Source organism: Fringilla coelebs (genome assembly GCF_963513975.1).
Source record: "Fringilla coelebs genome assembly, chromosome: 24".
Lineage (NCBI taxonomy): Eukaryota > Metazoa > Chordata > Aves > Passeriformes > Fringillidae > Fringilla > Fringilla coelebs.
Genome location: NC_140050.1, coordinates 4,285,549 through 4,312,859, shown reverse-complemented (window position 1 = coordinate 4,312,859; position 27,311 = coordinate 4,285,549). Strand labels below are relative to the sequence as shown.

The window sequence follows — 27,311 nt, the reverse complement described above, 5'->3', positions numbered from 1 at the left end:
CTCCTGCTCCCCTTCAGCCAGGCTGTGGCTGCTGCCTTGTGCCTCAAGCCTCTCCTGAACACTTCTTGTCTTCTCCTTTCAGCTGCTGGGGCAGAATCTGGGCTCCTTGAGCAGATGGCTGCTGGTCCCAAAGCTCCAGTGTTCCCCTACAAGCTTTTTGCAAGGAAAAAAAAATCCAAAAACTACCCAAACCCCACATTAGAACCTGGCAGAAAACCTGTTTGTCTCCAGCAGATGTTCCCAAACCTCTTTGAGGTGTCCCAAACCCTGTTCTCTGTGCCCTGGCAGGACAAGCACACAGAACCTGCACCCAGAGCTCTGCTCTCTGTCCTCATTTAACACCTTGTGGGCACACCCACAAAACATCTGCAGATGATGTGTCCCTGGCCTCCTGCCCACACTGACAGCCTGCCCTGACTCACCCCGGAGTGGAGATCAGGGCTGAGATAAACCCAGCCCTTCACAAAGCCAGGCTCTGTCACAGCAGGGTGGCAGAGCAGAGCAGAGCCAGCCTCTGAGGTGACATCCAGCAACCACATCCAGGTGTGAAGGTGGCACCACCTCAGCACACTCCCTTGGCTCCCACCCCAAAGTGGAGCCACTTCTAGAGGGGTTCACCCCCAGTTCAGGCTCAGATTAGTGGGGTTTCACTGCCTCACCCTCCCCCAGTTCAGGCTCAGATTAGTGGGGTTTCACTGCCTCACCCTCCCCCAGTTCAGGCTCAGATTAGTGGGGTTTTACTGCCCCACACCTCCCATAGTTCAGGCTCAGATTAGTGGGGTTTCACTGCCTCACCCTCCCCAAATTCAGGCTCAGATTAGTGGGGTTTCACTGCCTCACATCTCCCCCAATTCAGGCTCAGGTTAGTGGGGTTTCACTGCCTCACATCTCCCCCAATTCAGGCTCAGATTAGTGGGGTTTCACTGCCCCACATCTCCCCAATTCAGGCTCAGGTTAGTGGGGTTTCACTGCCTCACATCTCCCCCAATTCAGGCTCAGATTAGTGGGGTTTCACTGCCCACATCTCCCCAGTTCAGGCTCAGATTAGTGGGGTTTCACTGCCCACATCTCCCCAGTTCAGGCTCAGATTAGTGGGGTTTCACTGCCCCACACCTCCCATAGTTCAGGCTCAGGTTAGTGGGGTTTCACTGCCTCACATCTCCCCCAATTCAGGCTCAGATTAGTGGGGTTTCACTGCCCACATCTCCCCAGTTCAGGCTCAGATTAGTGGGGTTTCACTGCCCCATATCTCCCCCAATTCAGGCTCAGATTAATGGGGTTTCACTGCCTCACACTGTTCTGGAAGCACAGCCTGAGTGCTGACACAGCCTTCAGGAAATGAGTCAGAAGCAGAGGGAGACCCAATTTCCTTCCTCTGCCTGCTCAGGGCTGTTGGAGCAGCAGCTCTGAGGAAGCCCAGAAATGCTGCCTGGCCTTTTGCTGTTGGCAGGTGTCCATCCAAAAGGACACCTTGCATCTGCAATAAAAACTGTCACGGACCAAAAGCTCTTGAGCAGCTCTGCAGGAAGGTGAAGAGCTCTGAGGACCCACTTGTGGGAGGTCTCAAGGATTTCCTCTCTCAGCCCAGACTAATTTAGGTGAAGATTAGTGTTGGCACAGGTATTGAATGCTCCCTGTGCTGGTTCAGCCCATCTACTGGAGCAGAATGTTGATGCTCCAGCACAGAGGGAAGGTTTCCTAAGAGGTTTCTTGAAGATTTTTCTTTAGTGTGCACACAAATTTTACCAACCATCTCTCAGCCTCCTGAGGACTGCTAATCCTGAAGTATTCCAATGTTTCAGTTTTCCTCTGGAGGTGCCTTCCTTGCCCTCAACATCTCCAATCCTCTCCTTCCCCACCACTGAGTGCTCTGCTGCCCATCCCCAAGGCCAGGGCAAACCTTTTGCCTTCCCTGGCTCCACCTGCACAGCTCTGCTTTCCTTTCCTCCCACACAGCTCCCAGTCCTGCCCCACCACGTTCTGCCAGAGCCCCTCTGGCCTCTTTAACACCAGCCTTTTTCCCAGTCCCTGTTTAGGCTGGACATTAAAACAGAAAATAAAGCTCCTGGCCATGGATTTGATTCAGTCCCTGCTGTCCTTACACCACCCCTCCCTTCTGGTGGCTGCCCCTGGATCCCTGGCAGTGCCCAAGGCCAGGCTGGGCAGGGCTGGGAGCAGCCTGGGACAGTGGGAGGTGTCCCTGCCATGGCAGGGGTGGCACTGGATGGGCTCTGAGGTCCCACACCAAATGACTCCAGGATTAATTCCAAGCAGTCCAGGCTCTGCTCCAGCCCCCTCTGACCCTGGTCTGAGCTGGAAGGACTGACAGCCACACACAGACACAGCCCTGGACTGCCTGCCAGGCTCTTTCCCACCTTTTCCAGCCCTTCCTCAGATAGTTTCTGTTAAAACACCTTCATAAATTTTATTTGTATATGCAACAGGGTGGATTTATCTCAGATGTATTTCCATAAAGGTCACTTTCTAATTTTTTTTTTCTTCTGAACCTTTTTTTTCTTCTGAAGCCTTATCTCATGTAATAACCATCAACTAAATCCATTCATGGGATATTTCTACTGACATATTTTCCACTTGGGCTTTTATATCATGCTCATCACCATGGAAATTACAAAAACTCCAAACAACAACAACATTAAAAAAATCCCCCAAAAATCCAAGAGTAAAGTTGTGTAGTTTTGTAAGATGCAGTCCCACACAGGTGATGCTTCCAAATAATAACTTTGAGTAAAAACCAAATACTCCAGAGCTAATTTTTAACTATGAACAGTTAAAATACACACACACACAATTCTCACCCAAGAAAAGAACCTCAGCATCTGTCATTTGCTCTTTCACCCAAACCAAGGACTTTTCCCCTATGCCTACCCAAGGCAGAGCACAGTTCCTACAGGTTCAAAGCAATCTTTCAAGGCACAAAGATTCAAAAACCATAAAATCCATATTCAAAAACTCAGTGGGAAAAGGAAGTACAACATAACAGGCCAGATTTACATGAGTTCTCAGTAGCAACAGCTCCTGTTTTTCTCCCTAGTGATGCTGCTCACATTTTAAATTCTGGCTACATACCCTGAATTACACCTACATTAGTATTTATATTTATATATGAATGCATAAACACACAGAAGTCTGCAGGGGGAGGTGAGCAGTGTCCCAGGAAATGAGCTGCAAGCACTCCTGGCAGCTGCTAAGGGCTGGGAGATTCCCAAATCAAAGCCCTTACTGCAAAAAGGCTGTTTTGGGTGAAGAGCTGAAAGCCCTCAGTCCCACACAGCTGTGCTCCAGCACCTGCCACCTCAGCTGGCAGCTGGAGGGACACACTGAAAGAAGTCAGAACTTTAAACCATTTCTGTTTGATCAATATCACCCCTAAAAGACATTTTCTAAACATATGGCGAGGGCAGAATACACAATGGTGTAGGAGATATATACACAAAGGCTTTTTGATCACTGTGCACTCAGCATGATCAGCTTGAACACAACTTATGTGCTAATTATCCAATGGGTTAAGGAAGAATTTCTCAGGTCTTTTCACAATTGAAGACATATTTCAATATTTTGGGTAAGCATATGTGAGATGTTTGATTTGGTAGAAAATGTAAATAGAGACAAATCTTTAAAAATCCAAAATATTTTGTTTGGGAGGGAAAAAACCCAAACCAAATCTAATGCTTGATTAATATTTGAATGATTAATGCTTTCTCTTCCTTAATGCTGCAGATCATTTGAGTGATCTCAGCGAGAGGAACAGTCCAAACTGAAAAATAAGTGTAATACACCAGTGTCTATTCTCCCCCTCGCACTCATTGCAGGTTACAGACATCAACAATGCTAATGCCAGGTCAGTTTAATTTTCTGAAGGCTTTTCAGTTCCCTTTGGAATCATTGCTGGCCCCCGAGCCCAGGTGCCTGCAGGGCTACATACCGTTGCTGGAGAGGAGCGTGAGGTGTGAGACAGAGAATGTCTAGAGTTCTCCAGCCCCCCATGAATGAGATAGGCGCCCGAGCCGGAGAGGATCTGACTTCCCCCAATGTCCATGGTGATGCCCACCATGTTGTGAGAGGGAATGGCTGTAGGAGAGGATGTCGCTGTAGTCACCTGAGCTCCTCCTCCTCCTCCTCCTCCCTGCGCTTCGAAATAGGGCGCGGCGCTGGCGGGGGCGTAAATCTGCGCCTCGCTGCTGTACGAGTAGGCAGCTCGTCTGTGCAGGGGACAAAAGAGAGCAGCTGGCAGAGGGAATCCTGTGCTGGACAGCTTCAGAAAGCTGGGTAAGTGTCAGAAAACCTCTGGTGTTAAAGGTTAGCCCTTGTGTTCGCCACCGGGATTATTCTTGTTCAACCCCATAAGCGTGGTAAGGTGGGAACAAGAAAGACACACCACACCCCCATCATCCCTCAGTTGTCTCTTAATCCAACAGAGACCAAAGAGCAAAACCAAACTGGCCTCTGTAACCCCATTTTGGACATTCCCAAATAAAATTTTTCCTGTAAAATTATTGCCCTGCTGCAGGTACCAACCCCAGAAGTGTGGTAAAGTAGGAACAAGAAAACTCTACCAGACCTCCTTCATTCTTCAGTTGTCTTTTAATCTGACAGAGACTAAAGAGCAAAACCAAACTGGCCTCTGTAATCCCATTTTGTCCATTTCCAAATAAATTTTTTTCCTGTTCCCACTGTAAGATTCTTCTTGTTGTTTGCAACCCCACAGGCATGGTAAGGTGGGAACAAGAAAACCATACGACACCTCCATCATTCTTCAGTTGTCTCTTAATCCAACAGAGACTAAAGAGCAAGACCAAATTGGCCTCTATAATCCCATTTTTGACATTTCCAAACAAAATTTCTCCTGTAAGATTACAGCCCTGCTGCAGGTGGGCATGTTAAAGTGGAACAAGAAACATACCAGACCTCCATCATCCCTTAATTGTCTCTTAATCCAACAGAGACTAAAGAGCAAGACCAAATTGGCCTCTGAAATCCCATTTTGGACATTTCTAAATAAAACTTTTCCTGCTCCCACTGTAAGATTATATCCCTGTTGCAGGTGGCAACCCCCTAAGCATGGTAAGGTGGGAGTAAAAAAGCCACACCACACCTCTATCAACTCTCAGTTGTCTCTTAGTCCAACAGAGACTAAAGAGCAAGACCTAATTAACCTCTTGTTAATTTGTTAATTAATCCCATTTTGTCAATTTCCAAAGAATTTTTTTCCTGTTCCCACTGTAAGATTCTTCTTGTTGTTTGCAACCCCAGAGGCATAATAAAGTGGGAACAAGAAAGCCACACCACACCTTCATCATCCCTCAGTTGTCTCTTAATTGAGCAAGACCAAAATAATCTCCTTTTCCCATTTTGTCCATTTCTAAATAAAATTTTTCCTGTTCCCACTGTCCTTGCCCACATCAACAGATGCTGATAAATTTTTTTTTTTTTTTGAGAAGGGTAAATTATCCAAATCAAAAATAAGAGTTAATTGTTTGAGCCAAATGATTATAGAAAAGAAAAGGAGGGGTTTGTACAGATAAGTAATGTCACAGTTAGCTCTCACAATGAAGAAATAGATATTTTGTAGATGAGCCATGTGGCTGGCTGTCACAGGGACTCCCAGAACTGAAAACATTTTCCTTATTCAAAAAATTATTGGAATATTATTTTTTAAAATTTATTAAATACCTTATTCAAAAAAAAATTTGTTGTAATTTTTGTTAAGGTTTAATAAACCTTTGGAATTGTAAAAGTGAGCAGCTGTTTCTCCCAGTGGGGTTTGCTCTGTTGGAATGGGATCGATTGGCCTCACAGCACGAGCTCAGGGTGAGGGCAGCTCCTTGTGAGTCACTGGGGTGAGGAAGGCCAAAAGGAGGCACAAAATGGGGCACAGCAGGCAGGAGGAAGAGGAAATTCTAAGAATGGAGAGGCCTTTGCACAGCTCTGGCTGCCCCATCCCTGGAAGCATCCAAGGCCAGGCTGGACAAGGCTTGGAGCAGCCTGGGGTGGTGGAAGGTGTTGGGGAGTTGGGCTTGAAGGTCTTTTCCATCCCAAGCCATTCTGGCATTCTTTGACTCTATAAAATCTCCCAACAGCCCCTTTTTCCTCTGGAAGTTCCACTCCTAAAGCTGCCCATGTCACCACACAAAGTTCCCAGACTTTCCAGAGCCTTTCCTGACCAGGATTCCCTGGAGAACAGTCCCTCACACCCAGCACAACACCTGGAGCAGCTCCTCCTCTTCCTCCTCCCATGGTGGGGCTGGGTGGGAGGAGGGAGGAAGGGCTGGGAGGAGGCAGGGGGACAGCTCAGGGAGGTTCTTACATGGTTCCATTGGTATAAACAGCTTCTCCTCCTTCCACATACTGCACCTGGGCTGGATAAACGTGCTGCACAGACTGCACCTGCAACGGGCACCAAGAGGTCAGGGATTGCTCAGGAACTGCTGCTTAAACTGCACAGCTCCAACCCACTCAGGCTTTCTTTAAAAAAAAAAAACAAACAAACCAAAAACACCCCCAAAATCAAAACAAAAGAAACAACAACAACAAAAAACCCCAAAACAAAAAACAACACCACCAAAAACCCAAACAAAAAAAAAAACCCTCTCCCTGCCCTCCCCTCCATGCTTAGGAATGCCAAAGAAAGGAGGTTTTTATTTTCAAAGGTCAAGTTAAAATAGATAAATAAGTGGTTGCTCCATGAGAAGTGGAAACAATGGAGCTGGGTTTCCTCTGGACACGTGGCTGGGGGCTGACTAACAGGGGTGAGCTCATGCTGCAGCTTTTCCTTCAGAGGGGAGCCTGGCAGTGTCCAGCTGCACCCCAACCTCTTTTTTGTTGCTCTGGGAAGGACACAGTGGCCCTCTGTCAATTTTTTTTCCCCCCTGAAATGGAGCAACCAAACAAAAAAAATCACTTAAGGAAAAAAATTAAAAGGATCAGACTTGCTGTCCACGTGGAGCAGCACCACATATCCCTGGTTTCTTAGGAAACAAGCCCTGGAAAAGGCAAAGTTCAAATAAATAAAAACACTTGCATGGCTCTCTGGCACCAAAGCTTTCTGTGGAGTCACATGCAAGCAGTAAATTTGTTTAATTAAAAAAAACCCCAAACATTTTGCCTCTAAAAAACAGCTTTACCAAAGGATTTAATTTTAATTTAACTCTGATTTGATAAATGCTTTTAAATTTCAGTTGAAAGCATCCATCAAATCTTCAAATACATGAAAGACAACTGCTACAGCAAAGGTTCTTCCTAAACTTCAAATATCTTGAGAGTTTCTTTTGTCATCAGTCTGAGAAAGGAGAAGAGAGCTGAAGAAAGTGATGCCAGCTGCCTGACTGCCCACAAGTCTTTAATTAAGATTTTTCTAGCTCTGGCACAGTTTCAGAAGTGGGACTGGGGCCCTGTTGGTGCAGGGCTGTCTGTCCCCAGTGTTCATTACCTGCTGTGGAACCTGCTGGACTCTGGGAACAGAGATTTGCTGCATCTGTGCTCCTTTGGGAGCAGAGCCTGTGGCCTGGACCAAAACCCTCTGCAAGGAGAAGAAAAAGAGACAATTTCAGTCCATAACACAGCTGAGCCAGGTGTTCTCTCCCCAGCTTTCATGGCCAGCTTGCAGCAGCAGTGACATCCTGTCATTAGTGTCCCCATGGTCCCCATCCTCCCCCTGGGGTGCACCAGCCTGAGCTCAGCCCCCTGAATTTGGGCAAATTTCTGCCAGGAATCATCTTCAAAACCTCCAGGAAAGGAAGAAGCAGTTCATTGATAAGCTCACTCCTCCCACATCCACGTTTGGCTGCAAAGTTCCTTCTCTGAGAGCTGCTAAACCCAACCACACTCTGCCTCCTGCAACAAGAAATCCCCCCCAGCTGCTGCCAGCCCCAAAGCTCAGGGGTTCTGCCCCTCCCTGCAGTGCCACCAAGGGCACAGGGACATTTCATGGTGGTGGTGGCTCTGTCGCTTCCATCATCCCTGTCTTACACTCCACTTTCAGTCTGAGGCTGTCAGCACATCTCAGAGCGCTCAGCACCTTCAGATCCAGCAAAACAAACGTGAGGATGCGGTGGATGGAGAGAAAGGATTCACTGGGAGCACAGCCAAGCATCTCCATGGCCTCTTAAACCTTCTCCAAGGAGACACATCCTTTAAAAACACCCAGGAGATTGGGCCTGTGCTGCCTTCCCCAGGAAAAACCCTGGGAGAGAGAATTATGTCTCTCTGTGTTCTGAGAATGCAAATGCCACATGGGCCAGCAGGACAAAGAGCCAGAAAACAATCCCAGAAGCAAGCTTGAGAATTACTGGCTGCCTGGAAATTTATGATGGATAAATAACTTCCATGTATGACTACCATGGATATTTAGGATTTTTAGCCCTCCCAACATATCTGTGTAACAACCAGAAATCCAATTCTAGCAGAATTCCAGGTTTATGACAATTGCCCAGATCTCCAGGCTGCATTCCCTGGAGATGCTGCACTGAGATCCTACACTCATTTCAGCCATCACCTGGCCTGTTTTCCCTCACCACTACAGGGTGGGGATCTCACAAGCCCTTTTTGAAATCAGACCTTGGCAGTGCCACCTACATCAAAGACTCTTTCCTTTCTCTGTCACAGACATATTTTATAAAAAATCCTTTTGCCAGGATTTTTCTCCTGTGAAGCTGAGAGGCCTCAAAAATGAAATATAAACAATAATTCTCTGCTGCTGTGGAATGCAACAGGTGCATCTTTGATTGGTCTCATGTGGTTGTTTTTAATTAATGGCCAATCCCAGTCCAGCTGTCTCAGACTCTGGTCATTCACAAGATTTTATTATCATTCCATTCCTTTCTAGCCTTCTGATGAAATCCTTTCTTCTATTCTTTAGTGTAGTTTTAATATAGCATTTTCTTTTAATATATCATTTTCTTTTAATATAATATATATCACAAAATAATAAATCAGCCTTCTGAAACATGGAGTCAAGATTCTCCTCCCTTCCCTCGTCCTGGGATCCTTGCAAACACCTCCACATTTCTCCTACTTTTTGTCCATTTTCTGGCACTGCTTTTGCCAGATGCCCCATCCCTGGCCCAGCTCACTGCCTGTCCTGTGCTCTGCTGTCACCTTCCAGCCAAGATAAGGAATCATGCCCAACCTGGAAGGTGAGGCCATCCTGCTCAAACCAAAAGGGGCACCACAACCCCAAGGGCTCCAGCCTCCCACCATTCCTGCTGGCAGCAGCTCATCCCCAGGGATTTCTTTGTCCTGCTGGTGAGAAGGAAGGCTCTGGATGCTCCTCCTCTTCAGCAGTCTTCACTATCCCCTGGATTTTCCTTAGTCCAAGCACAGGCAGAGGCTGGTGGGGTGATTTCATAATCCAAAGGTTTTCCAACCTTTTCAAATCCACACTGTGATCCTGGGGACGCCTGGCACTGCTGTCCCCACCCCTGCCACACCAGCAGGGAGTCCAATATTCCTTCAATTCCCAATCTTTAATTGTTCCTTTCCATCAGCACCCAATGGCAGCTGCTGCTGCTCACTTGGGAGCTGCAGAAGGATGAAGCTGAGTTACACCCACCCATCCTCTTATCCCTGCAGCTTCCTGAGGCAGAAATTTCTTTTGCAAGTTCCCCAAAAGGCAGAAAAAGGAACTAAAAGGAACCAGTTTCATTTAACCCTTCCCAATTTGCATTGGGTGGTTCCTGTTCATCACTTGTCTCCTGTTGGGCCTCCCAAATGCAGCACATTCGTGGGCATCAATCACAAATCCCCCTCTGCAAAGGAAAATGTTGGGATCTGCCTACCCAAGGAAGAGACCATGGAATGGTTTGGGTGGGAAGGGACCTCAAAGCTCATCCAGTGCCACCCCTGCCATGGCAGGGACACCTCCCACTGTGCCAGGCTGCTCCCAGCCCTGTCCAGCCTGGCCTTGGGCACTGCCAGGGATCAGGGGCAGCCACAGCTGCTCTGGGAATTCCATCCCAGCACCTGCCCACCCTGCCAGGGAACAATTCCTTCCAAATATCCCACAAAAATCTCCCCTTTCCCAGTGGGAGCCATTCCCTGTGTCCTGTCCCTCCATCCCTTCTCCCCAGTCTCTCTCCTGGAGCCCCTTCAGGCCCTGAAAGGGACTCTGAGCTCTCCCTTCTCCTCTCCTGCTAGGGAACAATTCCCAATATCCCATCTAAATAGGATTTTTTTGCCATTTAAGTTTCACTTTTTCCAGTGGGAGCCATTCCCTGTGTCCTGTCCCTCCATCCTTGTCCCCAGTCCCTCTCCAGCTCTCCTGGAGCCCCTTCAGGCCCTGCCAGGGGCTCTGAGCTCTCCCTGGAGCCTTCTCCTCTCCAGGTGAGCACCCCCAGCTCTCCCAGCAAAGCAAAGCAGATTATTTCAGTCCCCAATTCCTGGTTCCAGCCCTGGTTCCCAAGGACTGAACCCATCTGAGCCCATTTCTGTTCTCACTGAAATCAAGGGCACTGCTCCAACACCTTGGCTTCAGTCCCAGGGCTTGGGATCTGCCAGGGGCTCTGAGCTCTCCCCAGGGCCCTCTCCTGTCCAGGTGAGCACCCCCAGCTCTGCCAGGGAACAATTCCTGCCCAGTGTCCCATCTGAATGGGATTTTTTCCCATCTAAATTTCACTTTTTCCAGTAGGAGCCATTCCCTGTGTCCTGTCCCTCCATCCTTGTCCCCAGTCCCTCTCCAGCTCTCCTGGAACCCCTCCAGGCCCTGCCAGGGGCTCTGAGCTCTCCCTGGAGTCTTCTCCTCTCCAGGTGAGCAGCCCCAGCTCTGCCAGCCTGGCTCCAGAGCAGAGGGGCTCTGTGGCCTCCTCTGAACCTGCCCAAACCTGTCCCTCTTGTGCTGGGGACCCAAAGCTGGTCCCAGGAGGGCAGAGCAGAGGGGGACAATCCCCTCCCTGGCTCCTGCATCAGCTCTGCCCTCACCTCTCAGGTACCTCTCAGCACTGCTCCACCTCCCCCTGCTCTCACTGACACCCCAAACATGGAAATTCACCCAAGCAAACCCACAGCTGGCACAAAGTGACCTCCTTGGGGACCTAAATTAAACCCCAAACCCCTTCTTTTACAGCTTGGCAGAGCTCAAACCCAGAGGAAAACACTTTTATCAACAGGTTGTCCTCACTACCTCAAAGAGATGATTAAAAACCCTCTCACCACTGTCAAAATTTGGGATTAAAATCAGCTGGCACAAAATCAGCTGACTCTCTTGGGGACCTGAATTAAACCCCAAATCTTGCACATGGATTGGCAGCACTTAAACCCACAGGACAATACTTTTATCAACAGGTTATCCCCACTACCTCAAGGAGGTGATTAAAAACCTTCTCACCACTATCAAAAGCTGGGATTAAGATCAGCTGGCACAAAGTGACTCCTTTGGGGACACAAACCCCACCTTTTAAAGCTTGGCAGAGCTCAAACCCACAGGACAACACTTTTATCAACAGGTTGTCCCCACTACCTCAAGGAGGTGATGAAAAACTCTCTTCCCACTATCAAAACCTGGGGTTAAAATCAGCTGGCACAAAATGACTCCTTTGGGGACCCAAACCCCACCTTTTAAAGCTTGCACATGGATTGGCAGCACTTAAACCCACAGGACAACACTTTTATCAACAGGTTGTCCCCACTACCTCAAGGAGGTGATTAAAAACCCTCTCCCCAGTATCAAAGGCTGGGATTAAGATCAGCTGGCACAAAGTGACTCCTTTGGGGACACAAACCCCACCTTGTAAAGCTTGGCAGAGCTCAAACCCACAGGACAACACTTTTTTTAACAGGTTGTCCCCACTACCTCAAGGAACTGATTAAAAACCCTCTCACCACTATCAAAACCTGGGATTAAAATGCATCTGCCAGGGAAATCAGGTTTTTTTCTCCATGGCAACAGCATCCCCAGCTGTGCATGCCTTACCTGCTGGGAGGCTGGCACTGCCTGCACCACTGGTGCCTGCGCTGGGGCCGACGGGTGAAGAGCCACAGAAGCTGCTGAGTCTGATGCACCCTCTGGACTCTGCATGCTCCCTGCTGGGGACAGCACAGGGACATCAGAGGGGACAGCACAGCACAGCCACACACCCCCAAGCCATTGGAAGCTGGGGTAAAATCCCAGGGGAATATCCAGAGGGAAGGGAGGCAGCTCCCGTCCTACACACAGGGCTGGTTTTAGTCCCTGGAGCTCATTTTAATGCAGAATTATGTTAAGGAAAAAGAAAGTTGCACAATTGTTTCACAGAGAGGAGAGGGAAGGAACAGAAAATGCATTTCTATATTTAACTGAAAAGTGGTGTTGGAAAATTATTGTGTCACAGTGAGCATCACACATGATTGGGAAGAGTAGGGGCATATTTTAAAAATAATGCTTTCTTCCCCTCTGCTTTATCACATTTAACTACTGCCAAAAAAAGCTTTTAATCAAACCTAAATTTCACTGGCAAAGTTGGGTGGCCAGCTTGGGTTTATAACCAAAAAAAAATCAAGGATGAAGAGCACAAGAACAGCAATTCCCCATCATTTTGGACTCCCTGGAGCAGCATCTCCACCCTCCCATCCCTGCCCTCGCCCCAAAATCCCACCAAGGTTCCCAGACAGCCACAGCATCACCCTCCAGTGCCCCACAGCCCTGATGGTGCCCTCAGCATCCTCAAATCCTCAGTGCCAGCTCTCCCTCCTGGCACTGTCCCAGCCCTGGGGACACCAGGGGATGCTGAGACAGCACACAATGGCATTTTGAGGGGTTTTTGGGGTGGGGGAGCCTTTTTTTCCTTGGTTTCTTGTGAAACTTCCTGCTTAATAAACTATTTTAGGAGTGTTTCTGCTGTCACTTCAAAATCAAAAGGTTAAACACGTCCAGATTTTGGGCAGTGCCATTTCTGCTTTCTCAGCCTTGACTCCAAACAAGATTATTATTTTATTTCCCTTCTCCTGCCATTAGTGAAACTTTTCTCTCACCTTTGTACAAGTTAAGAGGAAAAAAAATAGAAACTAAAGAATATTGGACCTGCTCATTTGTGTTCAAAAGAAATGCAAGGGGGGTGTGAAGTTACAGAATTTACCTGTTTATTCCTTCAGCCACCAACAAAACCCCCCAAATATTAAAATTCCCCAAAAATCAGGTGTTTAAGGTTTTTTTCCCCAATATTCCATACTCCCATAAGCAAATTACAATTATTCTCATAACCTTTCCAAAACCCCAGAGCTTGCAAATAATTTTTCTCACAGGGAAAAAGAGTAGATACAGAACTCATTCAGAACCCACAGAGTCACAGCTACCAGATTATTCCAACAAGCCAGAATGAAGGGAAATTAAATCAATATTTATTCCTGTGTCCCCTCAGCACCCCCATCCCTGCAGCTCTGCTATAAAAAGGCAGCACCTGCCTCTCCCCATCACTGCCTCTGCCTGGGTTTCAGCCAAAACCTCCCTGTGAGAAGATTCCAGTTGCAACAGTGCTGTAGGATCAGGAAAATAAAAATTCTCCCAGTAAATTCCAGCTCCTTGCTTGCTCCAGCCCCAAATTATTTACAATTAAACACTGGGGCAGCACTGCTGGGTTTGGAATGCCCAGGTGGAGATGCTCAGGCAGGAGAGGGGGCACTTTTACCACATCTAACTTTTCCAAAAGTGTTTATTTTCTGTCCCCTGTGTTCTGGGCTTGGTTTGCAGCTCTCCAGGGTTTTCTGAGCAGCATGGTGAGGTTACAGAGGAGAGGTGGGTGATTTGACAAAGATATTTTAATCATCTATTAATGGTTCTGGCAGGGTCAGCTCTTGGCATTTTAGGTCTACAAAAGGTCTCCTTTGAAGTGTAGCTATAATCAGAAAAGAACACTTAGAAAAGATGGAGTTGGACTTTGATGATCCTTTTAAGTCCCTGCCAAGCCAGAATATTCCCTGATTCTCTGATTCAAATCACCAACAACTCATCTTGGCTGGCACATTTTGTCTTCTGCTTTCCCTCAGTGGCCAGAAGAGAGCAGAGAGATGTGGGCAGGGTGGAAGGTGAATTGTCTGCTGCCAGAATAAATCCCAGTGTGATTTTCAGGTTTGCTCCACGAGGCAGTGGTGACAGCCATGCCAGACACAAAGGCTCCCAGGAAATCTGCAGATGGCACTTCCAGACAAGGTAGACAGACAGAGAAGTCCTGGACTGCCAAGCCACAAGTAACAGGACTTGTTATTATTTTATTTATCAGTGCAACATCCTGGAGAAAGAATAATTCACTTCTCATTAAACCCTCCTGCACTTCCTGAGAATTGCATTCAGATCCGTGTGTGCCATCTGCTCTGGGTAATTTGTGCTGATGAAAAGCTGACAGCACACCCAGAATTCCTGTGCTCCCAGAAACCAGCACGAGGTGCTGCAGAGCTCTGCTGGTGCCCTGGCAGCACGGCTGCCAAGCCAGCTGGCACCTGAGCCAGGGCTCCAGAGGGTGCAGGAAGCATCAGGGTTCAGGGAGGAGAGGAAATGTGGCAGTCTTGATCCTTCCCTTTCACTTTATTATTTATACTTAATTATTTTTATTTTTTAAGAATAGGTCACATGAATCAGAGGTGGGACTGGCATGGTTGGTTCTCATGGGTTATTCAGAGAATCACAGAATGACAGAATCCCTGGGTTGGAAGAGACCTCCAAGATCATCGAGTCCAGCCCAGCCCCAACACCCCAAGTGAGCCCTGGCACCCAGTGCCACATCCAGGCTTTGTTAAACACACCCAGGGATGGGGACTGCACCACCTCCCTGGGCAGCCATTCCAGAACTTTATCACCCTTTCCATGAAAAACTGAGAGAATGATAATTTTTTCCTAATATCCAACTGATATTTTTTCCTAATATCCCAATTAGGTTTTTCCTAATGTCCTGCCTATAGGATAGGATCTCACCAACTTCCTAATACCCAACCTGTATTTTTTTCCTGCTACCCAGCCTGAATTTCCCTTGGTGCAGCCTGAGGCTGTGTGCTCTGGTTGTGTCAGTGCTGCTGCAGACAGAGCCCAGCCCCAGCTGAGCACAGGCACCTTTCAGGAGCTGTAGAGAGTGATTTAGGTCTTGTATTTCCATCATAGATTGGTTTGGGTTGGGAGGGACCCTAAAGCCCATCCAGTGCCACCCCTGCCATGGCAGGGACACCTCCCACTGTCCCAGGCTGCTCCCAGCCCTGTCCAGCCTGGCCTTGGGCACTGCCAGGGATCCAGGGGCAGCCACAGCTGCTCTGGGCACCCTGTGCCAGGGCCTCACTGCCCTCCCAGCCAGCAATTCCTTTTAAATCTCAAATTTCTAATCTAAATCTGCCCTCCTTCTCCTTCAAGCCATTCCCCTTGTCCTGTCACTGCATGGCTTTATCAAAGTCCCTCTCCAGCTCTTTCATGGGCACTTTTGGACACCAAAAAGCTGCTCCAAGGTCTCCTTGCACTGGATTTGTTCAGCACATTGGAGCAGCCAGGGCCAGTTCTGGCATCATTCCCCTCCTTCCCCAGGCTCTTTTGGGGGGCAGAGGATGCTGCTCCATCCCCTCCTCAGCACCTGAAGTGATGATGGTTGGACTCAATGATCTTAAAGGTCTGTTCCAGCTGAAATGATTCTATAAATACATCCTTCAGGCATCCAAAATCTGATTTAATATTTCCTCTACCTCTAGGCACTCATTATTCTGTTGGATTTTTATGCCCCACATTTAAATCCCCTTTGAGAAGAACTTGTTAAACCCATTTATGAATGGCAAGGACCTGTGGATTTCTTACCCATGGAGGTAATAACACCCACCAAGGTTTATTGGGAAGCTCAAATATAAGTAGATATTAAAAAAACCACTTTATCCCAGAGGTGAAATAATTGATTGTTCTTAAAACTAACAAAAAACCCTCACTGAGGATCTTTTCCTTTCCCTCATTTATATCCCAATATTATATTCCATTTCAAAAGTCCTGCCAGAAATAAAAGGATGTAATAAAGGAATTTTATCCTTGAAGGATCTCCTCCTTTCCCCCCACTCCCCCTGCAAATTTGAACATAGAAAATATTTTGAAATGCTCCTCTTATCTCTGTTTCCCCAGCGTTTTGGAGCTGCTTTAGGCAGGAGAGATGAACAAAGGCAAGGCCATTTACATGGAGGCAGGGCTGCCTTCTGAATGAAACATAGTTCATATTGTTTCCATGCTCACCAAAAACTGTTAAAAGCAGGCATGTAATAAGAAATAATTGCTCTTTTTTATTTTCATAGCTTGCTTTTTTCATAGTCAGCTTAAAGGATGGAGAATTCCATCAGCCAACAAGGGCAAAATCCATCCTAGCCCCTAAGGAAAGTCTCATCTGTGAGAGATGAGATTGAAAAAAAAATCAAAATTTTTTGTGAAAATCAAATTTTTTTGGTGAAAATCAAAATCTGTGACAGAGCCACAATCCCACCCCACTTATTTGGATTTAATCCCCATGCCTTTCACTTAGTAATTTTCTTTCTGTCATTAGCTACCCCTCTGCCCTAGATTTGGGTTCTCTCTTTTTTTTTACCTTTCATTTCTGCTTCCTTATCCCCCATCCCATGGGCTGCCAGGATTATGGGATGGATGAAAGGTTCATGTCCCTGAATTCCCTGCACAGGCAGAGACAGGAGCATCCCCCTCACTCCAGGGAGTGTCCAGGTGCCAGCTCTGAACCTGCAGCTGCTCTGTGTGCTCACAGGTGATATTTTCACTGACTGCCTGAGTTTTTATCAGCCCTCCAGGCTTGTCCTGCTCCTCCTTGTCTTTCTGAAAAGCTCTGACAGCTCTCAGAGATCAGTGCTTGAAAACCACCTTGCCTAGGGGAGGATTTGTGGCTTTTTTAGGAGTGGGAAAATTGAAGCCCAGGGAAAAGGAAGCATCCTGTTCAAGGTCACGGAGTGAGCTGGTGGCAGCACCAGAAATAGCACCCAGAAGTTATTAGAGTTTGTTGGGTTTTTTTTTCCTGAATTTCCTTTCCTGTCCCTGCTGTTTGCTTGGATACCCAGCTAGCTGTGTGTAAACAGAAGGTTTCCAGAGGCAGCAGCCTCCTTATCTGCCTGATTCATTCAGTGATGATGCAACCTGGAATCCAGATGTCCCTGATGCCTTCCAGAGCCCTGGTGGCCCCTGTGACATCACCAGCCACGTTGAGCAACTTTAAACTTGTCTCTCCCTGAAATGCCAATGTGCTGAATAAATCCAGTGCAAGGAGACCTTGGAGCAGCTTTTAGTGTCCAAAAGTGCCCATGAAAGAGCTGGAGAGGGACTTTGATAAAGCCATGCAGTGACAGGACAAGGGGAATGGCTTGAAGGTGAAGGAAGGCAGATTTAGATTAGAAATTTGAGATTAAAAAGGAATTGCTGGGTGGGAGGGCAGTGAGGGCCTGGCACAGGGTGCCCAGAGCAGCTGGGGCTGCCCCTGGATCCCTGGCAGTGCCCAAGGCCAGGCTGGGCAGGGCTGGGAGCAGCCTGGGACAGTGGAGGTGTCCCTGCCATGGGTATTGGACAAGATGAGCTTTAAGGTCCCTTCCCACCTAAACCATTCTGGGATTCTCACCAGGGTTTTATTCCTTCTGCATGGTCAGCCCCATCTGCTCCCTCCTGTGTCTGCAGAGGTTTCAGCTGCAGATTTATTTTCAATTCTCACAGAGGCAGGAATTTCCTCCCTACAGAACCATACATTTCTATTAGTGCTGCTTTCAAAACATTAAATTTGTTGCTGTTCCAGTGAATCACTTGCTCATTTGAAGACAAAACAGATCATGAACTATTTGATTTAATTTGCTTTTCAAAGCTTACTTGGTTGGTCATCCTTTGATCCTGTTTAAACTTTTCAAATTCCTTTATTACATCCTTTTATTTCTGGCAGGACTTTTGAAATGGAATATAATACTGGGGTATAAATGAGGGAAAGGAAAAGATCCTCAGTGAGGTTTTTTTGTCAGTTTTAAGAACAATCAATTATTTCACCTCTGGGATAAAGTTGGATTTTTATATCTACTTATATTTAAGCTTCCCAATAAACCTTGGTGGGTGTTATTACCTCCATGGGTAAGAAATCCACTGGTCCTTGCTATTCATAAATGGGTTTAACAAGTTCTTCTCAAAGGGGATTTAAATGTGGGGCATAAAAATCCAACAGAAAAATGAGTGCCTAGAGGTAGAGGAAATATTAAATCAGATTTTGGATGCCTGAAGGATGTATTTATAGAATCATTTCAGTTGGAACAGACCTTTAAGATCATTGAGTCCAACCATCATCACTGCCAAGTCCACAAAATTCCACAGCTTTTAGTTCAAATTAAGACCTAAAAGGTGGGAAAAGTTTATTTTTCCAGGTGAGGCTGCTCTAATGAGGCTTTTTATTTCTGGTCTTCTTCAAGCAGGGAACAAATGCCCAAAGCTTTGCCTCTCCAGGTAAACCCAGGCTTCCTGAATTTCTAATCTTCACCTGTGCAGGTTGTCAGACACCTCCCCTTGTGAGAATTGAAAATAAATGTGCAGCCAAAATCTCTACAGACACAGGACTGAGACAAGCTCAGCTACAGCAAGATTTGTATTTATTGGACTTGATTTTAGAGGATTTTTTCCAACCTTAAAAATTCCATGGTAGAACTAAAGCTGTTCCAGAACTGCAGGAAACCTGGAGGTGGATGGGATTGCCAAAGGCATTTTATACAGGAAAATTCACCTTCAATTAATACAGCAAATAACCTTTGTTCATCAGGAATTAATGAGGTTTTGTGCAGCCAACAGCCTCAGTGTGTGCCTCAAGTTTTCCTTTTGCTGTCCAGGAGGTGAATTACCCAGGGAATCTCATCCAACCCCATGATACAGCTACAAATTTTTAATAAAAATCTCCTGATATCTGCTAATTTACTGAAAATAATGGGAAAGCTGCTGTTTAACTAAAAAAGAAAAAAAAATTAAACTATTTCTCATTCACAACACTAACCTGCAAAGATCAAAACTGCAATCCAGGTTTTTCCTTATTTTTTGGTTGATTTTGTGCTTTTTTTTTTTTTTCTGCATGCTTTGAAAGGAAGGCTTACATTTAAAAATAATTATTTGGTTATTGGAACTTTTATTCAGGTTTAGTTGGCCTGGGGCTCAGATAAATGGGAAAACCAAAACAGCAATAATGGAATGCAGGAGAAATAAAAATGCTATTTCACCATCATGTTCTAGATGGGCTCTAAATGGTATTTTCTCCCCTGAATGCAGAAAAAGGAACCAGGGAATTTACATTTTATGCTTTCACTACTGAGAATTCTCAACACTCTCAAAAAAGACTGAAAATAATTAAAGCAATGCAAGGAATGGCTGATTTTGTTTATTTTCTAGCAGATGCAAGTATCCATCTACTTCATCCACCACACTCTAGGCCACAGTTATTTTACTAAAGAAAACTTCCTTAAATATTTTCCATTTCATTCAATATTTCTGGCTCAGTCTCCATGTAATAACTTGCCCTGAAAAGGCATTGGTTGTGCTTGAAGCAGGGCACAGAAAGGAAGTGTTTCATTCTTTGGAAAGAGGAACTGGTTTATTTGATGTGAATGAAAATGGATCCAGTGACTTCTCCCTCCTCTGAGGCAAATATTTGTGTTAAACCCAGCCTGGCTCCTGCCTCACACCCATCCTTCATCTCTGCTGCTCATGTCTCCAAAGCATGAGACCTCCAAGGAATAACAGGCTGTGTCATAGTTTAAAAAAAAAAACACCTATTTTTTTTCCTCTTGTAAAGAAATCTCCATAACCTTAACAAGAAGGACTTCTCTCCCTAAGTGAACTGAAAAAAAAAGGACTTTTTTAAAGGTAACAGACTGACTAGAAATTTGAATTACCATTAGAAAAGAAAAAGTTGTGGGGGGAGAAGTAGTCTAAAGAGTTTGTTTTAATTCTTACAGCTTTTTCCCTTTTAGTTACTGATAATAAAATTTTCTTTATACCCTTTTAAAGTTTTGAGCCAACTTTACCTTTCTCCTAATCCCATCTCAGAACAAGAAATAAGTACACAGGTAATTAGCCAGCACTGAAACCCACCACACTCATCAGTACATTAATTAGGAAACCTCAAAATTAAGAAAATCTTAAATTAGCCAACCAAAACCACTACACCCTGAAATTCCAATCAGGAAAACACCAATTTAATTTTTTTTCCATTGCCCAAAAAAAGCTGCCAAGATGGAGGAGCACAGGAGTAGGACAGGGCTCCCAACCAAGACCATGGGGTGCCCCCAGCTCTGGAAAAACAAATCCCAGCTCCCTCAGATGGGAAATCTAAAGGAAATCTTTGCTTTTGCTGGCTGAGCCAAGGAGAGTCTGCTCTGCCCAGCATTCCCAGGTAGGAATTAATCTTTTCCTCAGGCTGCTGATTCTTTGATTCCATTCTGAAAAGGTTGGGATCGAATCACAGGATGGTATTTCTTGTTGGGACTCAGATGTTTATCAGTTCTTATCCATGTCACAGTCTCACAAACCCTGAGTTCTGCAGCACTTCACTCCAACTAACTAAAAATGGAGCCCCATCTCTCTCTCTACAAGGCCTTTTAAGGATAAACTGTCCAATTAAGAAATGACACTGAAATTATTTTTACTTTTAACCCAATAACCAACCACCCATGGCCCACAATGCGGACTTTTTATCCAATTACACAAAACCACCCAAACCCATGGAAAAGAAGGTGAAGGAGAACAAGAAGAACAAGGAGGAGAAGGAGCAGGAGAAGAAGGAGAAAGAAGAAGGTGAAGAAGAAGAAGAAGGTGAAGAAGAAGGTGAAGGTGAAGAAGAAGAAGAAGGTGAAGAAGAAGAAGGTGAAGAAGAAGAAGGTGAAGAAGGTGAAGAAGAAGAAGAAGAAGAAGAAGAAGAAGAAGAAGAAGAAGAAGAAGAAGAAGAAGAAGAAGAAAAAGAAGGTGAAGAAGAAGATGAAGAAGAAGAAGGTGAAGAAGAAGAAGGTGAAGAAGAAGAAGGTGAAGAAGAAGAAGGTGAAGAAGAAGAAGGATCAGCCTCCACCCTAAAACCTCCATCTTGCTTTATATCTATTCCTGCATTCTAAACCCTCCAACTCTAAGTTTCCCACCCTGTGATATCACACACTTCTGTTCTCTCATTCCATTTTGGAAGCTTCTCCACAGCCCCAGGTCAATGCAGTGTTCTCTTGGGGGTCAGTGCCTGGCAGCACAGAGAGTCTGAAATTCTCAGCAGCCAGAGTTCCAAATCAGACCACTCTGGGATGCTGAGAGAACAAAGCTCCCACCTGGGCTGTGAGCAGTGGGTGCAGCTCAAAGCTTTTGGGAATCTGCTTGTTGAGCACCTGAACTCCACCCCTGTCCATGGTGTTTGTCCAGCTCCAGTTGTGACATTCCTTTGGCTTGGGAGAGCAGGTGGGAACAGCAGCTCCTGGGATCTGAACTGCTCTGAAAGGCCTGGAAGGTGAGCTGCTGCTGAGGCTTTGAGAGGGAGCCAGGAAATCTCACAGAATCATGGAATGGTTTGGGTTGGAAGGGACATTAAAGTTCATCCCATTCCTCTCCTGCCATGGCAGGGACACCTCCCACTGTCCCAGGCTGCTCCCAGCCCTGCCCAGCCTGGCCTTGGGCACTGCCAGGGATCCAGGGGCAGCCACAGCTGCTCTGGGCACCCTGTGCCAGGCCTGCCCACCCTGCCAGGGAACAATTCCTGCCCAAGATCCCATCCAGCCCTGCCCTCTGCCACTGGAAGCCATTCCCTGTGTCCTGTCCCTCCAGTTCCTGACAAAGAGCTCCTCTCCAGTTTCCTTTAAGCCCCTACAGGTCCTGGAAGGATGTGGGAGCAGGTTAAGACCAGACAGAGCCTTGGCTCTTCCAAACCTCAGCACCAGAACTCTCCATCTCACCTCGAGGTGACACCGAGCCACCCCACAGAGCCTGGGCCAGGGCAGGACAGTGCCCAACCCCCCCACAGCAGCACCAACCCTCCGGTGGGGCACCATCCACCTGTCCCAGCCAGCCCCTCCTCACCCAGCAGGGCACAGGGACAGCTTTGGGCCATCTCTGACACAGGGGACATGTCCTTGTCCCCTCCCAGGCTGTGGAGCTGGCAGCTGAAGCAGCTCACCCACAGTGTCCTGAAGCACGTGTCGTAATGTCACAGACATATTTTATGGAAAATCCTTTCATTAGGATCTTTTCTCCTGAGAAGCTGGGAAGTTTCAGCTTCTCCACATTTTGCTGCTTTGGAATGTGATTTGGAGAATTGTTTACCCAGCATGTGAATTGTTTTTACTTGATGACCAATGACAGCCACCTGTGCCAAGGCTGTGAGCAGTCACAAGATTTTATTATCATTCCTTTTCTAGCCTTCTGATGAAATCCTTTTCTCTCTATTCTTTTAGTATAGTTTTAGTATTTAATTTTCTTTTAATATAATATAGATCATAAATAATAAATCAGCCTTCTGAAACATGGAGTCAAGATTCTCATCTCTTGCCTCACGCTGGGACCCCTGCAAACACCCCCACATCGTCACCTTGCCCCTGCCCTGAGTCCTGGTAAGAGGAGGGGAATGGAAATGGGAAGCAAACATGCCAAGCAACTTGAAAAGAAGCTTTCTGAAGAGACTACTCATTACACTGCTTCAAAATTTTATAAACAAGACAAGGCACCAGGCCCTGCCACTGATTAGGTTAAATTAATTTAAAACAGAAGCAAACACTGCTTGTCTACGAGCTCCAGTTACCTGGAAACACAGATAAACCCAAAACACACTTTTCAAGGGCAGCAGGCACTATTGCTGGGCTTGGGGTTTTTTTTTCAGAAACCTGGTCCTCATGGAAAAATACAAATCTGGAAATGGCTTTTATTAGCAAGTTAATAATATACTGAAATACAAATATACACCCAGTCTTTAATTAGATTTCACAGAATTAAGTCAAGTAATATATATATACACACATAACTGTTGTGTAACAGCCCTTCTCTAATCTCTGCTGTTTCTTTAAAAGTAACTTTGTGGACAGAAAAGAGTCAGGAATGGATCTGTAATTTAGAGTTTCTTTAAGAGCCAGATGAAATTGAAGAGCAGAAGCCACAATAGTTTAGGGGTTGCTGGCAAAATCCAAATTCCACATGCAGGAATCTCAGACATGCACAGGGGCAAAGTATTGTTGGGAACATCCTTCCCATACAAAAACCTGGCCTGTTCTCTTTTGGGTTAATAACCTGAATATAGGGTCATATTTACAGGAAAATGTACTCCATGAACAGCCTAAGCTTCTGGAACTAAACAACTAGGTCATCTTTGTAATAAAGCTGCATTCTTCTTTGTAGATAAAAAGCTGATGTTGCAAGAAGAAGGAAGCAGCAGCAAAGTTGCTGACAGTGGGCAGTGCCCAGCACCCTTAGGGGAAGAACCTTTCCCTGAGCTCCATGCCAAGCCCTGACACAGCTCCAGCCATCCCTGGGGTTCTCACAGACTCACCTGCACCACTCACAGCTGTTTATTGGAAAGAAAAGTCAAACAGATTCTAGATTTTTATGTAGCACAACCCTGTCAACAAGTGGAACACCTTATTCTTTCCTATGAACCACCTAAACCTCAACTTCAGCAAAGTTTTGCTGCAGTGATGGCAAATGTTAGCTAAGAAACAACATCTGGGTATCTGCAGAGCAGTGAGGATGATTTCACATCTGGAAGGAGGAATTAAAAGTCACACTCCAGTGCTCTCCATGTCCAGGCTGTAACAAACACACTGGGGCTACCTGATGGAAACAAGTACAAGTTCTGGGCTTGAATGGTTTCCCATATTTTTAATATGTGCACTGTAGGGGGCTGCCCAGGACTGTGATTCAGTGGGGGAAATACAATTTCTGAAAGTCTGAAACAGAATCCCAGAATGGTTTGGATTGGAAGGACCCCAAAGCCCATCCAGTGCCACCCCTGCCATGGCAGGGACACCTCCCACTGTGCCAGGCTGCTCCCAGCCCTGTCCAGCCTGGCCTTGGGCACTGCCAGGGATCCAGGGGCAGCCACAGCTGCTCTGGGAATTCCATCCCAGCCTCTCCCCACCCTCCCAGGGAACAATTTCTCCCCACCATCCCACCTATCCCTGCCCTCTGGCAGTGGAAGCCATTCCCTGTCTCCTGTCCCTCCAGGCCCCTGTGAGAAAACTGTCTCCAGGAAAAACCTGGCACAAAAGCCTTGCCAAGGTCCCTTTCCAGGACATATCTAAAAGTTTCCATCACCAGCCAAAGCAGAGCCTCTGGTTCCCCTGCAGGCTGTGGCTGCTCCCAGGACAATCCCAGTCCCTGGGTACAGCTCATCCTCCTCTGCCTGAATTGGGCTCATCTTGGAACAAGGAGCTGCAAACCTTGGGGCTGTTTTTTATAGCTTGTCCTATGGCTTTTATAGCTTGTGTGACGTCAGGGAGCTATGGAATGTGTCACTCACTGGAGATGAATTCCCAGGGATCAGCCTAACTCACACCTGTAGCTCACCAGCCCTCACCTTCCACTTGCTTGCACTACACTACCCCTCACTGCTTTAGGAGCAGGCAGCCTTTTGAGAATTTCAGTGGGAGCAGGAGAGTGCCTGCAGTACTGCATGGAGAATTGTGCAGTATTGCATGGAGAATTGCTGCAGTAATCCATGGAGAATTGCTGCAGGATTCCATGGAGAATTGCTGCAGTATTCCATGGGGAATTGCTGCAGGATTCCATGGAGAATTGATGCAGTATTGCATGGAGAATTGCTGCAGTATTGCATGGGGAATGGCTGCAGTATTGCATGGAGAATTGCCACAGTACTGCATGGGGAATTGCTGCAGTATTCCATGGGGAATTGCTGCAGTATTGCATGGAGAATTGCTGCAGTATTGCATGGGGAATGGCTGCAGTATTGCATGGGGAATGGCTGCAGGATTCCATAGGGAATGGCTGCAGTATTGCATGGGGAATGGCTGCAGGATTCCATAGGGAATGGCTGCAGTATTGCATGGAGAATTGCTGCAGTATTGCATGGAGAATTGCTGCAGGATTCCATGGGGAATGGCTGCAGTATTGCATGGAGAATTGCTGCAGGATTCCATGGGGAATGGCTGCAGTATTGCATGGAGAATTGCTGCAGGATTCCATGGGGAATGGCTGCAGTATTGCATGGAGAATGGCTGCATTATTCCATGGGGAATTGCTGCAGGATTCCATGGGGAATTGCTGCAGTATTGCATGGAGAATTGTTTCAGCACTGCATGGAGAATTGCTGCAGTAATCCATGGAGAATTGCTGTAGTATTCTATGGAGAATGGCTGCAGGATTCCATGGGGAATGGCTGCAGTACTGCATGGGGAATGGCTGCAGTATTGCATAGAGAATTGCTGCAGTATTGCATGGGGAATGGCTGCAGGATTCCATGGGGATGTGGGGTGGCTGCAGCAGCTGTTTCCAGCCAGCACAGCAGGAACTGCTGCCAGCACAGCCCTGGGTGTTGCTATTTATTTACACAGCACCACTCAGGAGCCTTGTGGTGCCTCACAAAGTGAAGCAGAAGCAGCAACAAACACAAACTGGGGCTGTTTGGAGAAGAGATGACTCTTCTCAGATTTTACAGCATCAGTGCAGTCAGGGCTCTGGATCTCCAGAGGATCCCACCGTGGGGTGAACTGTGGCATGAACTGGGGGTTTGTACTTTGGGAGGCAGAAGAGGAGGAGGAAGAGGAGGTTCCAGGTTGTCCCAGCTCAGCACAACACAGGGAGCATTGCCCTGACCAGGAACTGGTGTAACTGGGAGCAACCACCAGGAAAATCTGAGCTCTGCTCCTGCACTCCACAGAAAATGGAGTCAGGGAGAAGAGACCTGGAGAAGGGCTTTGGACAAGGGCCTGGAGGGACAGGACAAGGGGAATGGCTTCAAACTGACAGAGGGCTGGGTGAGATGGGATATTGGGAAGGAATTCTTCCCAGGGGGTGAGGAGGGGCTGGAGAAGCTGTGGCTGCCCCTGGATCCCTGGAAGTGTCCAAGCACTGGGTTTGGAGCAGCCTGGGATAGTGGAAGGAGTCCCTGGGGGTGGCAGTGGATGGGCTTTAAGAACCTTTCCAGCCCAAACCATTCCAGGATTCTGTGATCTCCAGCCACTCCTCAGCCACACAGGGTGGCCCAAAATTAAACTCCCAGCAGTTCTCCAGTCACTCCATGGCTGTGTCCAGTGCACATTTCAGCAAGCACAGGGACATCAGCAACTGCTTCCCCACCACTGCACTGCTCCAGTGAGGAGGGAGAAGGAGCTGGGGATCTTTCTGTGGGAATTTAAAGTTCATAAAGCTGCTGGTGACTGGCACAGATTCCAGGACTAAACCAAACCCCAAATAGAAGATAGAAACTATCTAGAGGCAGGCAATTCTCTCTGGAAAGGCAAAGAGAAGGCTGCTGTAGGTGTCCTAGAAATGCAGTTTGGGAACATGGATTTGAATATTCTGCACTTGGAGAATGGCACTGGTGGATTTTGGGTGAGGACAGCAGGAAGACAAACTGCATCCTACAGGAATGGGAGGAGATAAAGGCTTCAACAGCTCCACACTGCTCCAACAGCTCCCACTGTCCCAAAGAAAGAGAATTGGCTGCTACAGAACTGGAATTATCTGAGCAAGATCATTTATCCAGACAATAAATTCCTGTGGGCAGAGTTTCTGGCCTGCAGAATGAGTGGGTGGCTTTGTGACAGGCAGCTCACCCCAGTTACCTTTCTGTCTCTGCTCTGGCTGGACAGGGACTCTGATGACCCCAAAACCCAGCTCATCCCACCATCCACACACCTCATCTCATCCCAAACCCACCTCATCCCATCATCCCCAAAGCTCACCTCATCCTATCATCCCCAAACCCACCTCATCCCAAACCTCATCTGATTGCACCATCCCCAAACCTCACTTCATCCCATGATTTAAATCCCACCTGATCCCACCATCCCCAAACCCACCTCATCCCAAATCCCACTATCCCCAAACCCACCTCATCCCAAACCCACCTCATCCCACCATCCCTAAAACCCCTCAAGCCCACCATCCCCAGACCCACCTGATCCCATCATCCTCAAACCCCACCTCATCCCACCAGCCCCAAAACCACCTCATTCATGATCCCCAAACCCACCTGATCCCAAACCTCACCTGATTCCAAACCCACCTGATCCCACCATCCCAAACTCCCCTGATCTCAAACCCACCTCATCCCATTATCTCTCAAACCCACCTGATCCCATCATTCCCCAAACCCACCTCAACCCAAACCCACCTCTTCCCAAATCTCACATGGTCTCACCATCCCCAAACCCAAGTCCTCCCACCAGCC

General features: G+C 47.0%; 1 protein-coding gene across 7 annotated transcripts in view; it reads right to left on the bottom strand.

The window, feature by feature from the left end:
- The window catches only part of RFX2 (regulatory factor X2), an 82,682-nt gene that overhangs the window by 26,158 nt on the left and 29,213 nt on the right, over window positions 1-27,311 (bottom strand). For 5 of the 7 annotated variants that reach the window (XR_014616736.1, XR_014616737.1, XM_084221326.1 and 2 more), the window contains exons 2-5: window positions 11,924-12,036; window positions 7,448-7,537; window positions 6,326-6,405; window positions 3,944-4,220 (exon numbers count right to left, since the gene is read on the bottom strand). Coding sequence is in view for 5 of the 7 variants with exons in the window: in XM_084221326.1 (XP_084077452.1) it covers window positions 3,944-4,220; window positions 6,326-6,405; window positions 7,448-7,537; window positions 11,924-12,028 (552 nt within the window). In the remaining 2 variants the exon portion in view is untranslated. The remainder of the gene's footprint in view (window positions 1-3,943; window positions 4,221-6,325; window positions 6,406-7,447; window positions 7,538-11,923; window positions 12,037-27,311) is intronic. The other 2 variants (XM_084221330.1, XM_084221327.1) reach the window with 2 other exon arrangements.